At 30.4% G+C, this 14,501-nt stretch overlaps 2 protein-coding genes across 8 annotated transcripts; one reads left to right on the top strand and one right to left on the bottom strand.

The window, feature by feature from the left end:
• Positions 1–100: 100 nt before the first annotated feature.
• Mrpl21 (mitochondrial ribosomal protein L21) lies at positions 101–1,718 on the bottom strand. 2 transcript variants are annotated; one of them, XM_076774328.1, is made up of 4 exons: positions 1,287–1,718; positions 839–967; positions 433–753; positions 101–347 (listed from the first exon to the last, which is right to left on the bottom strand). In XM_076774328.1, exons 1-4 carry the CDS (start codon positions 1,387–1,389, stop codon positions 247–249), a joined length of 654 nt encoding a protein of 217 aa, XP_076630443.1. In that variant the 5' UTR covers positions 1,390–1,718; the 3' UTR covers positions 101–246. The 2 variants fall into 2 exon arrangements, with proteins under 2 accessions (XP_076630443.1, XP_076630444.1); XM_076774329.1 differs by having other exon boundaries at positions 1,290–1,712.
• An 81-nt stretch (positions 1,719–1,799) lies between these two features.
• Positions 1,800–13,607, top strand: Bbc (choline/ethanolaminephosphotransferase 1 bbc). 6 transcript variants are annotated; one of them, XM_076774320.1, is made up of 11 exons: positions 1,800–2,166; positions 2,409–2,556; positions 2,773–2,895; positions 2,980–3,083; positions 5,012–5,146; positions 6,186–6,317; positions 7,822–7,980; positions 8,061–8,186; positions 8,268–8,406; positions 9,473–9,534; positions 9,620–10,449. In XM_076774320.1, exons 1-10 carry the CDS (start codon positions 1,930–1,932, stop codon positions 9,508–9,510), a joined length of 1,341 nt encoding a protein of 446 aa, XP_076630435.1. In that variant the 5' UTR covers positions 1,800–1,929; the 3' UTR covers positions 9,511–9,534; positions 9,620–10,449. The 6 variants fall into 6 exon arrangements, with proteins under 6 accessions (XP_076630435.1, XP_076630433.1, XP_076630434.1 ...); XM_076774318.1 differs by lacking the exons at positions 9,473–9,534; positions 9,620–10,449 and adding an exon at positions 12,140–13,607; XM_076774319.1 differs by having other exon boundaries at positions 9,473–10,449.
• Positions 13,608–14,501: the final 894 nt, after the last annotated feature.

The following is a 14,501-nucleotide window of genomic DNA, read 5'->3' as shown; positions in this document are numbered from 1 at the left end:
AAACGAATAAATTTAACATAACGAATCAGTTTTGAGTATCATTTCATTCTAAAGAAGAACTGTGGAATTACTGGTATTAACACATGTGTTCAGATTGCAAATTAATGGTATAAATGTTATACACATCTAGCAATTGCAATATGTTAAAAATTGAGTATCTTTAGATTAACAGTAACGGTAAGTTTATTATCGCGGGCATTTTTAAGAATGTATTTCAGTAGTACATTACATTATATTTATTATTGTTCAATATATTCTATCTAAGCCCTCCACTTCTTTCTTTTTGTCGATATCTCCGTTTATAGTTATAGAATTTATTCTTAGCATTGTCCGGTGTATTCTGTAAACTGTAATACAAATAGATATTAAACAAAAAATTTATCAAATGCTGTAAATTAGATTCGTGACAAATTAATAAGCGTCACATCTTACAATTCATTCTACGAAATTGTTTTCTTTTTTTCATTCTAAAACGAGTTATTGTGTGAGATAAAGTTTTCTGAATCACAGTTGCATCGACCGATACTAATTCCCTGTTCAGAATTGGTCTTCCAATAAGCGTGAAGTCCGAACTACCGACAAGTAATACTTTTTCCAGTTTTAATTTATCTCCTATGGTGGGTAGCCAGTGACCACTGACAATTATAATATCATTTTCTGTAATCTTATATTGCGTTCCACACAAATGTATAACTGCAAATAAGCGGCCAGTCGATTGTGTATTTATTTGTTTGTTAATCTCATTTATTACAACTGAAAGCAAAAGAAACAAATATTAGAGTTGCAAAGAGATAGAAAATATACTAAAATAATTCAAAGTATATATGCAAATAACAACCAGCAGCTTCTTTTTCTTTTTTTTCATCATATTCTGGCACTATTTCTTGACAGCTTGGTGGTTCGCGAAACCAAGGTAGCTTATACGTAGTTCTGTAACTAGCTGATGCTATATCCCATAATTTTAGAGCTATAATAAAGAATGTTATTTTACTTCTATATTTTGCATTGGAAATAAATAATCTGTACTAATTCATCTTCGTATAAACATTTTTTTACTGTTAAATTATTGTATAATTTCAATGTTATATTGTTAATAATAATAATAAGTTGTTTCGCGAAAAAAAAGTGTGAAAAAAATGATTATGATGGAGCAAGTTTCTATAAACTGTTATTATTATTGATAACGTTTGTATTTATTACACGAGTCAGAAAGCGAGGTTATGTAACCTAAATTTTTAGACAAACAAATGAACATATTGTTTATGATTTTGAAGCAAAGGATCAACAACCTGGATAGTACTGTTTGTACACCGAAGCCGGTGAAATCCTTCTGAGACATGTACTCGTAGCAAAATTAAAGAGTCTCGAGAAACCGGTCAAAGTCGCCATGATTCGTAGACCGATTACTTTAAAAACAGCACGACGAGAAGTCGAGGAATCAAAGTATTTGTAACACGACAAATGAAATGACACATAAATTTTATAAAATGGTTAAAACGATTTAACATATAAGAACGATGTTTTCTTCTTCGTAAAAGTCATTGAAAAATAATTCGAACCATTTAGCGGTAAATTTTCAAACGATAGTTTCCGAAATGATCACGCATGAAAATAAAATATGTATACAAAATAAACGATGATTCGAATGCATTGTATTCTTTCGAATATTGTTAATGTAGTTTTTAGCGGCTTTTACGCTCGACACGACGGGTCGCCCTTGCGAATGTTGAAATGCAATTTGAAAAATGTTGTTCGTACACGCGGAAGACTTCGTTTGTAGTTCCGGTTTAAACCAGTATGCGAAGAGATGTCGTACGTGTTCACGAACAGTTACTTGTTATGTTTAGTCGCTGCGTTGTGAGGAATCGATGACCGTCAAATTATTGTGAATCGTTCCTGGTGTTCTCAGTAATCCGGTAGCTTCAAATTATGCAGTTTTATAAGGAAAAGCTACTGTCACCCGGACAACTGAAACGCCTTAGCGAGCACAAATACAACTGCACGACGAACAGTCTTTTGGATGGACTTCTTCAACCCTGGTGGGACTGGCTAGTTAGCAAAGTTCCACTTTGGCTTGCACCCAATTTAATCACAGTCTTGGGGCTTATCGTCAACATCCTTACCACTTTAGTTCTTGTTTATTATAGTCCCGATGCTAGAACCGAGGTATCATTTACATAACCTATTTCTATGTCTCGTTTCGTTTCTTATGACAGACTAAAATTCACAGTATTACTTAAAGATTTAATGCATATTCATTATGAAATCGTTAAGTAGAAAGATAAGCAATGGAGTTCTATTAACGATAAAAAATGCGCGATATAAATAAGCAATGCTTAAATTAGACTTGTATATTTGCAGTGCGCACACGGACGATTAGCTTGAGGAAAATTGTATTTTCATTTCAGGCACCAAGATGGGCATGCTTTTTGTGCGCGCTTGGTTTGTTCATTTACCAGAGTTTGGATGCAATAGATGGCAAACAGGCTAGAAGAACGGGAACTTCAACACCACTAGGGGAACTATTTGATCATGGATGTGATTCCTTATCAACGGGTGTGTTACAGAAACTATTAAACTTATTTTATCTAGATTATGTGGAACAATTCCAAAACAAGCAAATATTATTTCAACATTAAGATTAAGTAAAAACAAGTAAACACATGCTATGGTGTTATATGTGTATACATATCCAAAGATTGAACCATTAATTTTAGCATATTTAAATTCCTATTACCAGAAATGGAATACATTGCAATTTTATGTTTTTAGTGTTTGTTGCTCTGTCGGCATGCATAGCAGTACAATTAGGATATTACCCAACATGGATGTTTTTTCAATGCTTCTGTGCTATGACGCTATTTTATTGTGCTCATTGGCAGACTTATGTTTCAGGTGAGAAATTATCTTTGTTCATAGACATTTTTATTGATAATTGCAATGAACGTTTCTATATTAAATTGTAATCTGTTGAAACAGGTACCCTAAGGTTCGGTAAGATAGATGTCACAGAAGCACAGTTTACCATTATAACCATTCACCTCATTTCTGCAATCTTTGGACCTAAAGCATGGATGATAGAGGTTGTATTCCCCTTTAACAGTCGCTTATTATTTTTATTTTTATTTTTACATACATTGGCAAGTGCTGAGTTTCTGATATAAAAGTAATATGCATATAATTATATGTTTTACATACATGTAGCGTCAACGCGAATGATAAGCAATTGAGCTCAGTACTTGCGTAGTGTCTATTTATTTGTTACTATAAAATAGTTCCTTTCTTTTCAGTTCTCAAAGCATATTCAAATTTATTTACATAACAAATTCATTTAAAAGTGAATAATGTTTTTAAATGCACAGTAGAAAAATTCACAATGTATTTTGCAAGATTGCTTAGTTAGTAGCATACATGAATTTTTGAAGCACAAAATATTAAAAATTTTCATACAACACTAGAATCAAAAGGCTAGTAATTTTATCTACAGAGGCATAAAATTGTTAATTTATTATAATCTTTCATTTTATCTCCATCAGATTCTTCATATGCCTACTTTCTATTGTTATTATTGTCACCTTGTAATTTTTTGACATTCAAGTGGATCAATTGCATACATATATTTCATGCATTTAATATATTTATTAATTTTTGATTCACATTGTTATAAAATCAATGGAAAGAATAAGTATGATAGTAATTTATAATAGTAAAAAAGTTAACACATTAGTACATGAGCAATGTAACTGAAACTTTTGGTTCTCTTAAAAAAAGTTTGATACATTGGGGAAAAATGAATAATTTTCATACTAAATTTCACATTTTGTATCTCAAGGCTCATGAAGTTTAACAAAATTTTAAGACTATATTTGCATGAGTCTAATGAGATCATTTCTTACAGATACCATACGTAGATGGTTTTATTTTTAAGTATTTATTAGGAGTTGTGACACTCATTTGTGCACTGGCAAAATTAAATTCCATCTTTTCGGTGATTTTCACCGGAGGAGTGGGCAAGAATGGTTCAACTGTGGCTGTAAGTTAGTCAATTAGACTTATGTTTTTGGAGATATGGAAATGAGAGCAGCATGGCATGAGGAGCGACGCTGAAATTACTTTTTTGCTATGAAACTTATTATCTTAACATGCATTTCATTTCCGAACTTCTTACTCGTTTATTCCCCTTTGTCTATTTCTTTCTTATTTTCCTACATCTTATCATCTCCATGACAAATGCATCAATTGCATTTATGTAGGCAGTTTTCAATTATTAAATTCACTATGTTGTACGAAGTAAAAAGATATTTATAGAAAAGTATAAAATGCCACAGTGATATTTAGAATACATGCTTCTATGAGAAAATTTTGTATATATAAATTTGGTTTATAACATTTTCACTTTTGGATACCTTTCGTATAATATGCTTTTGAAACAATTTCTATAGAGAAGACGTTATTTTGTTAGCGATAATGAATATGTAATGTGATTTAAGATAAATTTAATACATCTTTTGTTAAGAATCAATATGGACACCAATAAAATTGACTATTCTTCAGAATTTGATTGGTAACTAGTTCGAAAAACATAAAACAGTAGACGGACAATTCGATGTAAAATTTATACCTTGCATCACGATCATAATTCGTTTTATTTAAAAACTAATTATTTTTATTTTCATCATAAATTTAATTGCTGTATCATAAATTCCATTTATAATTAAACAACAAAGGCAGAAAAACAATTAAGAAAATTTTGTGTCTTGGTTGATTATTATACTATGCAGCGTCCCTCGTGCCTAATGTTTTATTTTTATATTATTTCTATATAGAAATATGGGCCACAAATGGAACTAGCCGATCAAAATTACTTTAACCTACGATGAAAGAGTAAAAGATTTATGTAAGATAAATATAGAAAATAGGATTAACGTAGAATAACTAATTTATCGACTTAAGCAACGAAATAATTTTTCTATAATTTTCATAACGAGCGAGATTTTGTATATTTGTTTAGATACCAGTGCTCGGTGTAAGCACAGTCAGTAACTGCGTAGCAGTGATATTTTATGCAGGCTACATTCATGTATTCCTTGAATTCTGTAAAGTGTTTGAATCCGGTGGGATTGGAAAGAATGGTTCCACAATTGCAGTAAGTTGCACAAATAAAAACTGACTGATTGCATACACACAAATTCTCATATTTTTTTTCTACTATAGCATAGTCACAAGAAAATTTTTCTTCTTTCATTCTGCTTGCCTATCTAGTCTGTTGGATTACTATTATTCGTGTTAAAAATAGTTTTTGCATTACTAAATTTCTATCTCATTTATAGGTATATTAATTTATTATAATAAATATCGTTGTATGGTGTGCAGTCTGTAAAAGAAATATGGCTTACACTCTAATGTGAAATTGAAAGTGCTACTTCTTCTGTGCACACTTATCTTCCTTCTACTTACGCTTAAAACTATTTCTTCCGCGTCTTTGGCATCAATTACGCGAATAATTTTTATTCGAATTGTCACACAATAATTTTCAAGTAATTTCGCAGCTACTGCGACGATGTCAAACTAAAACTTTTCTTTAAATAATATTATGGTCACGTGCTTGTTAATAAAAAAAAATTTTCGTCTATTTATCAGTCTTTATAAGCAACCAACTTAAGATTTTCGACCCCTACTTAGTAGAGGACCCAAATCTAGAAGCAGAGAAAGTTAATTTGGTTGCTTGTCAAATCTGCTAAATACACTAAAATCTTTTTCTGAACTTTTAAATTCAGAAGCAGACAAAAAACATTTCTATAATATTACGATTTACACGAAAGGATATAAGAGTTTCGATTATTTTTAAGATATGTTAAAATGTAAATACATGATTTATTGGTCATTGGTGGGCATACTCCAAGTTTTCTAAATTTTTTAAATAACGTTACACAAATTTGTGTCATTCTTTCTTAATACTTGAAGATATATTCGATTTAATATGGTAAAGGCCTTGATGGATATTTCCTGATTCGTTGTATATTAACACATTGTGTGATAAATTTAATACATATTTCGAAAATTTGAAATTGTTTCAAGAGCAAAAGGTTTTCATTAGTGTACGATGATATATTATACCAGGAATCAATGATAGAAATCTATTATTACATTAACTAATAGAAAGGTTTTTCATGTCGCTTATACAGTTGCCATACACTGGCACAGAGGTCAAGGTGTTTCCATTATGGGCTGCTGTGGGCATCGCTATTTTACTTGCACAGAGCAGCATATCCGTCATTCTTGCCGGTGGTGTCGGAAAAAATGGCTCCACCGTTGCAGTAAGTCAGTTCAGAAGTCATAAAATCGTTGTGTAGCGCACTTTGCATCATATCTTGATTTGGGCCCACTTTTGGCGAACAAATATATTTTAGTGTTTCGTTTTTTTTTTACTAATTATACGATTAGTATTATATTTTGTTTAAAAATATATATACTAATCAACCACTTTCTTCTAAATTGACTACTTATTACATATCGCATTACGTTATTTTTAAAGTTTGGTCGTCCCCCCGTATTATAAAAATATACGAGGTTTTCAATTAAATTTATACAAAAATAATCGCGTGGGTCTAAATACTGCAAGAGCAACACACAAAAATGTTTACCATATCTTAATCTCCATTTTGGTCAACACCTTTTCCTGTGTATCTATCAATTTATACTGATATATCATACATGTTTTCCTACATTTTATGATCCCACTCCATTTTTCTTTGAATCAAGTATGTAATAGCTTTGAGAAGTAGCATGTAATGTTATAGTAACATTATGCATGTATGAGTGTATATGATTAATGGTGGTAGAATACTGTTTACATAATGCTTTTTTCTTACTAACTTTGTACTAACTTTCATTTATTCTTGTATGCAGAGTGAGGAATCCTAACGTGATCATCTTGAACAGCTTGTAAATTATGTGTTATGCGAATAATTTTTATATACGAAAGTCGCGTGATTTTGGGGAGGGTCGTGCAAGTCAAAGATTTAAAGGTCTGGGTTATTCTAAAATTAATATTTTCCGAGATATTATATCGAAGTTGATCTTCAAGTGTTCAAAGCATTTCTATTTACAATAAAAATTAATACACCACCTAATGACCTCTTTAATATTATGTAATTTTTGCGTATAACTACTTTTCGTACAATTTGCAAATTATTCGAGGTGAGCGTGTTAGGGTATTTAATACTGTGGAGTATGTATACTAATGATTAGAATCTATGCGTGTTAGATCGAATAGATTTATTTTTTACTGTAGTATTACAGACTATTTTCGCATAGAAAAGTATTTGCATTTTGCTTAGGAATGCGTAATGTGTAGTTCTTTTGACGATAATAAAAATTGTAACGTTTCGATGGAAAATGTATAACAACAATTATTTGAATCGCATCATAAATTATAATTATTGATAGAAATTTATTCTATTTATAGTTTAATTTGTTTCGATTTTTTTCTTCGTGTTTCGCAACTTTATATAATATGTACAGAAATTATTATCATTGTACTATGTTTTTCTGGAAGCCTTAAAGCTTTTGCAAGCAACAGTTCCCATTATTTAAAATTGCAATGTTATCAAAGTGTAAAATATTATAAATAAAACTTTGTCACGCGCAAAGTCTACGCTTCTGTAGTTATTATTATTTTTTTCATATGAGAAATTTATTTCTTGAAAATTCAAGTAATCATTTCGTTATTCGATGTTTAATTATTAAGCATTATTTTGTAAATGCTTTTCTTCAGAGTTTCCCGATACCGATTTCATCATAATATTTATTCCATTTCAGGGAACATCAGTTTTATCTCCAATTATTCCATTTAGTTTTGTGATAGTACCAGCTTTTATAATTTATAGAAAAAGTGCTGAGCACGTATATGAAAATCATCCTGTACTGTACATACTTGCATTTGGAATGGTTGCAGCTAAAGTTACCAATCGGTTAGTGGTAGGTATATCAATGTCCTTTTATAATTGCAATTAAATTGCACGTTTAGTATTTATTGATATCATTATTCGTTATTGCAGGTTGCGCACATGACAAAAAACGAAATGCAGTATTTAGACAGTTCGCTGATTGGACCAGCAATGCTGTTCCTGAATCAGTATTTTAATTTCTTTATCAAAGAATATTATGTTCTTTGGTTGTGCTTTGTAAGTTTCATGCTCTCTATACGAATTTTACCCATTTTAGTGCTGTATTTTGACATGCTTGTGTTTTGTGTACATTTCTAGATATGGGTTACCCTGGATTTACTCCGGTATTGTACTCAAATTTGTTTCGAGATCTGCGATCACATGAAGATCAAACTATTTAGGATACCATTAGGAGATTATCGGGCGACCCAGGTTTCTAACACAGCTGAAAAAAATGGTACTAACAGGTCTCAACGTAACAGATTGCAAAAGAAACACCACTAGAATTTATTCGTGATAATGAATGTACTGTATAATTCATTTGATGTATAAAAGAGTTACAATATAAGAAGACATAGAGCTTTGATAAATTCTGTTATTACAACTGTATATAAAGATATGAATAGTATAGTTCATTTATTATCACATTAATTTATCATCACTCCGTATCTGATTAGTATTGAGTATAAATAAAGAGTCTCGCCAATATGTTGGTCGAAAAATAATTCACTGCTTGTCGTCGATTATAAATATTCTGTTGTCGGAAATGAGAAAATATTGGGAACCTAGCAATCAACTATACTTAAACGAATAGAACGATAGAGTACGCGAAACAATAGATACTAAAATGAAAAAAATGATATACAAGTATTATTGAGAATTTAAACAAAAAGACATGGCATAAATCTTAAGTAACTTTATATTTCATTGTTATAACTTTTATAATAATTTAATTAAAACATTGGATCTGAACGAATTACTTAATTCTTGTTCGTTAATAATTAATGTAACAAATTTACTTACGGTACAGTGATGTTACAATGAAAATTTTATTTATATTTTTTTGTGACTTTTGAATTACAAAGAATTTCATATGCCGATAAACTATACGAAAGATTAAGTTTCACATATCGTCTTGAAAGAAATCGGAAGTCAAATACTTCTGCAGTTATTTATCAATTATTATATTACATCCGTGATCTCATAAAATACTTTATAAGAATCTATTAACAATAACGAAACTTGGAAAAAAAAGTTATCATTTTTTCAGATCTGTAGTTTTTAACTGACGTGTAAATAGATTTATAATACAGGTATTCCAATATTTACATAGTCAATTATAACAAAAATTACTTATAGTATAGTAAAAAGCTACCAAAGATAGTTGCTTCGAGTTAAAGTGATCCTAAGATCGAATGTCTGTTATCCCCTAATTTTCTCAAAAAAGTTTACTTCAATGAAGATTTGTAAGGAATTGAAAGAATGTTTAGTGATTAATGGATCATCGTAATTGTGTGTTTCAGAAAAATATACTTTTTTTTTATCGAGTTTTTACTCATAACAAATGAGGAATTGTAAACAAAAAGTATGTAGTATAGAAGTGATATGTATTGCATATATTTAGACAAGGGAATCGTACTATTTTTTAATTTTTAATGATTTTGGTTCAGCTCTGGTGTGGCCTTAACATGCGCTTATAATTGCAATTATGTGAAATGCGTTCTCAAGCCAGAAACCAAACAGTTTTATGGGAAAAGAAATGTCATTTTTATTTATTGCAATTTATGGTATTCACGCCAAATCTTTTACAAAACGCATACCATTGCAAAGTTCGTATGCAATTTAAAAAATTATGGGTTTATCGATGCAACAGAACTTGATCAATTTTATGCGCTTCATAGAAGAAAATACCTATATCATTTTGGGAACATAATAACGCATCTAAAGAAACAAAAGAATCAAAAGTTTCTGCGATACGAATTTAGAGCGCGGTATGAAAAGAAGAGATTATTTCAAGTGCGTAGTAATATTATTCGTGAGAATTAACAATGTATTTTTTCGATACATTGTATTGTAAAAATGTACATTTACCTCGATCAAAGTTCTTTCTGGATAAATTTTTTTCGAGGTGTACGTATCAATTGTAAACAAAAAGGATCGTGCATGACAAATTTAAAAATTTGAGTAAGAAAACAAAAAAAATAAAGCAAAGAGTAATGTTCACATTCAGTACTATATAAATTCGGATTATCTTATAAAAATATATTATTTCATTGTAGAAGATTCTATTAGACATACAATATTGTATGTTGTATGACTTTTCTTAAAAAAGCCTTGAATTTTTACGAAACAGTTAAGAGTATCAGGATGACAATATTTCTAAGAGACTTTTCTGCAATATTGTCAGGAAACAAATATGTATCTAATACACTAATGTATCGTACCTTGGTTTCTGTTCGTAATCTGTAATATACTTTTTCGATAAACAATTTTCTTATCACGTGCTATCTTTCATTTACACGTTTTCATTAGAAAGGCTTATAAGTATGAGAATCTTCGGAATTACTTTCCCGTTCTCCCTTCTTCAGATTTAATCCATGCCAACCCCTCCAATTTTCTAAAGACAAATTTTGAACCTTGTTTTCTAACGTACTTCTGTAGGTTTTCAAAACTTTAATCCGCATGTTGCATTATTGCTTATTATTTTATGTGCCTGTAAGTTTCCTTTATAAATCAAAATATTTATTAAAGAATTGATATTGTCTAAGTAATCAGGGATCGTTATAAAAACATGCAAAGTATTTATAATTGAGAAACATCGAAATTTCGTAAAAATATCCAAATAAATTTCATTATCGTACCTAAAGATTTTATGCGCTTTTTGAATTTTTAACTTTGCAACAGCATTGCCATGGTATATCGTATGTATGTTTTAGACTAAATTGTTTGGATTGGTTAATTGGATGGATATTACTTGTTAACACTATAGAAACAATATATTTTCATAATAAACTTAATATGCTCATTTGTATATATTGTCCTGCATATTGGCTTAACTTTATAAACCTAGTTTTATGCGTAACATTAGAATTATTACTCTTTAAAATTGTAAATGAATTATATTATAAAATGATGAATTTAAACAAATAGAAACCAACGTATCTTAAAAGTTACAGCTGTATAGTACGCAAGGTGTGTGGTAAGCAGCTGAATTAAATGGTGATAGAATACGTACATTATTAATTTGTATGTAATTTTTCTGCTTAATCGTGCGCCATTAACTATCGTGCGTTAATCGTTTAATCGATGATAATGGAAAGTGCCTTCTCTTATTCCTGTTCACAGAAATTATGAGGTATGTAATCCTGTTAGTAGAGGATTTACAATGGCACGTGAAGATTATGTTTGCATGTCTTCTGCCTGTTGCTTGGCTCTAACGCTTTATCGAACGCGTTCAGGATGTTATACGTCACGATTGATATTTTTATTAAATTGATCAAATGTAGCCAGCAAAGAACTTCTGAACACGGTCGTGTACTAATATAAATAATAATTCGAATACGAGAAAGAAAGGGTTCGGCTCCTGATTGTACTTGTTATTGGTATATTTCGATTGTATAAAATGTAATTTAAATTTCGGTTCTAGCGTAGGAATAATATTTCAGCGTATAAAAATATGCAATTAAATTATAGAAGGGGAACCTGAAATTATACCGATAAAGTCTAAAAATGATATTGAGAAAATCTGAGAAAATTGTGCTTTACTAGAATTAAATGGTGGCCGATCCTTAATCGATATTATTGTTGTAATGAGTGGTCTGTTACACAAATGGGCGTAGTTACCTAATGTTACATAGTGTTATAATGTGATACAATATAGTATAACATGTTACTTACGTATGTGCGAATAACACTTTAATGTTTGATAAGCATAACAATATGTACACATAAAAACAAGTAGTTTTTTAAGTTTTATGTGGATTTAAGTAATTCGTATAACTTATTTTCTGTAACAAAAGTTCTGTAACAGTTTGTAATGTTATACCTTCTGTACAAAGAAGGCGAAGTTACTCAAATTCAAAATTAATTGTTATTTTATTAATAGAGCTGACATTGTAATAAGGTATTCGCACATGCTCAATGCTGATATGTTCTTATTCGTTGGTATGCATGAATAGTTTTGTTCACAGTTCGCATGATGGTGGAACAAGAGCCTCTGTTAGACGAGGACTATCATCACGGATCTGATACTACCCTCGACCTATGATGGATACAAAAGTATACATCAGCGTAAAGATGGTTATTTAAAATTACAGGGTTGTGCAAAGGTCTCTGCATTTTCCAATTTCTACTCTTATATTTTTGTTCCTCGACGTATGAGAAATAGAAAGAGGCATGTACGATCGGAAACAGAATATTGTGAAACTGTAATTAGGAAGTTTCAAATGATCTTTGATCCTTAGCGGAACGTATTTTTATCAAGATTGTTTGTATAAAAGCAAGAAGAGTAGATAATGAAATGTATTTAAAAGATTCATTTCATCGAGAATTTCGCGTTACCTGTAGATTATAGAAAAGAATTTTTAGTTCTATTGATAACAGTAATAAGCACGAGATTGCCTAATTAAATGGTTTTGAAATGAGCGAGATAACAGCGTATTTCTTCATAGAATATTAGAGTGAGAACTGTGAAGTACAATTTCGTTAACGGTGATTGTAAGATAGAGAAATAATTGCTCCGATACAGTCATAATAAATATCGCGAATAAGATTTCGTTATTGGTACTATCCGAATTTGTAAAACTTTACAAGAGAATGGAAGGAAGAATATTTTTTAAATAGTTTATGCACCTTTGATATTTATGCAAGGCGAACAAAAACGATCAATTATTTTTTCTTGTGCAATTTTCAATGAGAATTTTTCGTTACGCTCGAGAATAAGTTTTAGCACAATAAAATACGTACTAATTTCAGTTAGTTATTATTGCACAATAATCAACCATTTTTTTCAGTAGTATGCAATATCGAATTCTTACCGCAGAATGGATGAAAATTGTAGTATTCGAAATTATAATTATAAAAAAAACAGAAAAATAATTTTGTATCAATATTTATTATAAAACTTATAACAATAAAATGATAATAATATTTTATTCGACACACTCGCACGAGCGTCGTATATTTGTCTACGAACAATTTGTATTTTGATAACCGAGTTAGAATCAAATCTTTAATTCGATTAATAATTTTTAAGTTGAAATTATAATATTGTCTTATATGGAAATACAATCGATTGGAAACAATATCTTCTGTAAAAATGTTATTTATATTTCACCGAACATTATTATACTTGAACGAAAATGAAAAAAGGAGTCGTAAACATCGATGATTTTTTAATAATCGAGAATTTAGTGTGGCCCAACACATTTGTTTGTAATAGTACCACAGCCCAAATGTTTATACTGTAAAAATTTTAAAAACATTATTGTGATCTATGTTTTTAAATCTGTGAAATTTTTTTAGTTCCTCTTAATTTTGCATAAACGATAGTAGCATACATTTTTGTATATATTTAAGAACTTCGCTAGCAAAGTAGTATGTATTATTATTAATTGTTCGCATGACATTACATAATAAATGAATTAATAAACATTCAAAGTGATATTTATTAAATCGCTATTATCTTGATCCGTTCGTATCAGGGAATAGTATCCTTGTAAGAAGGCTTTAATCTTCGATTTTGTGATGGTTTTAATGGCTCATTGGTTATTCGATGGTCAACAGTGCTTAGCTTATGGTCATCGATGGTAAAAAATGAAGTTAATTTCAAGGTCAGTGGTCCAGTGAAGGTTCAGGAATATACAAGAGAAAGAACCAATCGAAAGAGTTCTGTAGATCAGACGATCTTAACTGTTAACTTTGACTTTGGCTGTGACTGAGTATCCCCACTCTTCCTTCATGTTAGGAAGGTCAGTAGCCTGACTACCGAAGTTATCCTTCAGTCTCGTCGCGATTTGGGGAGCGTCCACGTGTCAAGGAGGGGATCTCCGAGGGTTGCTGACTATTGCTGACCCCAGGTGACCACTGCTGACCTCTGCTGACCACTACTGACCACTGCTGACCACTGCTGACCAATGGTAAGAAATGTTCAGAAATCCTCTCCCCACTTCTATTTTAACGTTTCCTTTCAATTTGGCTGTACTTAACTGCTCTTGTTGTAATACGAATGTATTTTTTACTTTACAGGTGACGCATTGGTAACTACCTATGTACTGACAACGAGTAGTAAGTGCACTCTACTTATTTATATAGTGAGTACGAAATGTACTTGTTTATTTTATTTAATTATGTAGTGTAAATTTATCTTTGTCTGTCAATCCGATTTTATTTCATTATTACACATGTTTCTTTTCTGTATTCCTGATTTGCATTATTTTTCGAATTGGTATAGTTGCTTTAATATGTATAATATTGAATGAAAATAATAATTTTGCTGTGATATTTTGTTTAATTCTTGGATATTTTCACTCTTTGATTTCATCGTTGGATTTT

Source organism: Colletes latitarsis, chromosome 10 (genome assembly GCF_051014445.1).
Source record: "Colletes latitarsis isolate SP2378_abdomen chromosome 10, iyColLati1, whole genome shotgun sequence".
Lineage (NCBI taxonomy): Eukaryota > Metazoa > Arthropoda > Insecta > Hymenoptera > Colletidae > Colletes > Colletes latitarsis.
This window is presented reverse-complemented; position numbering and strand designations above follow the sequence as displayed.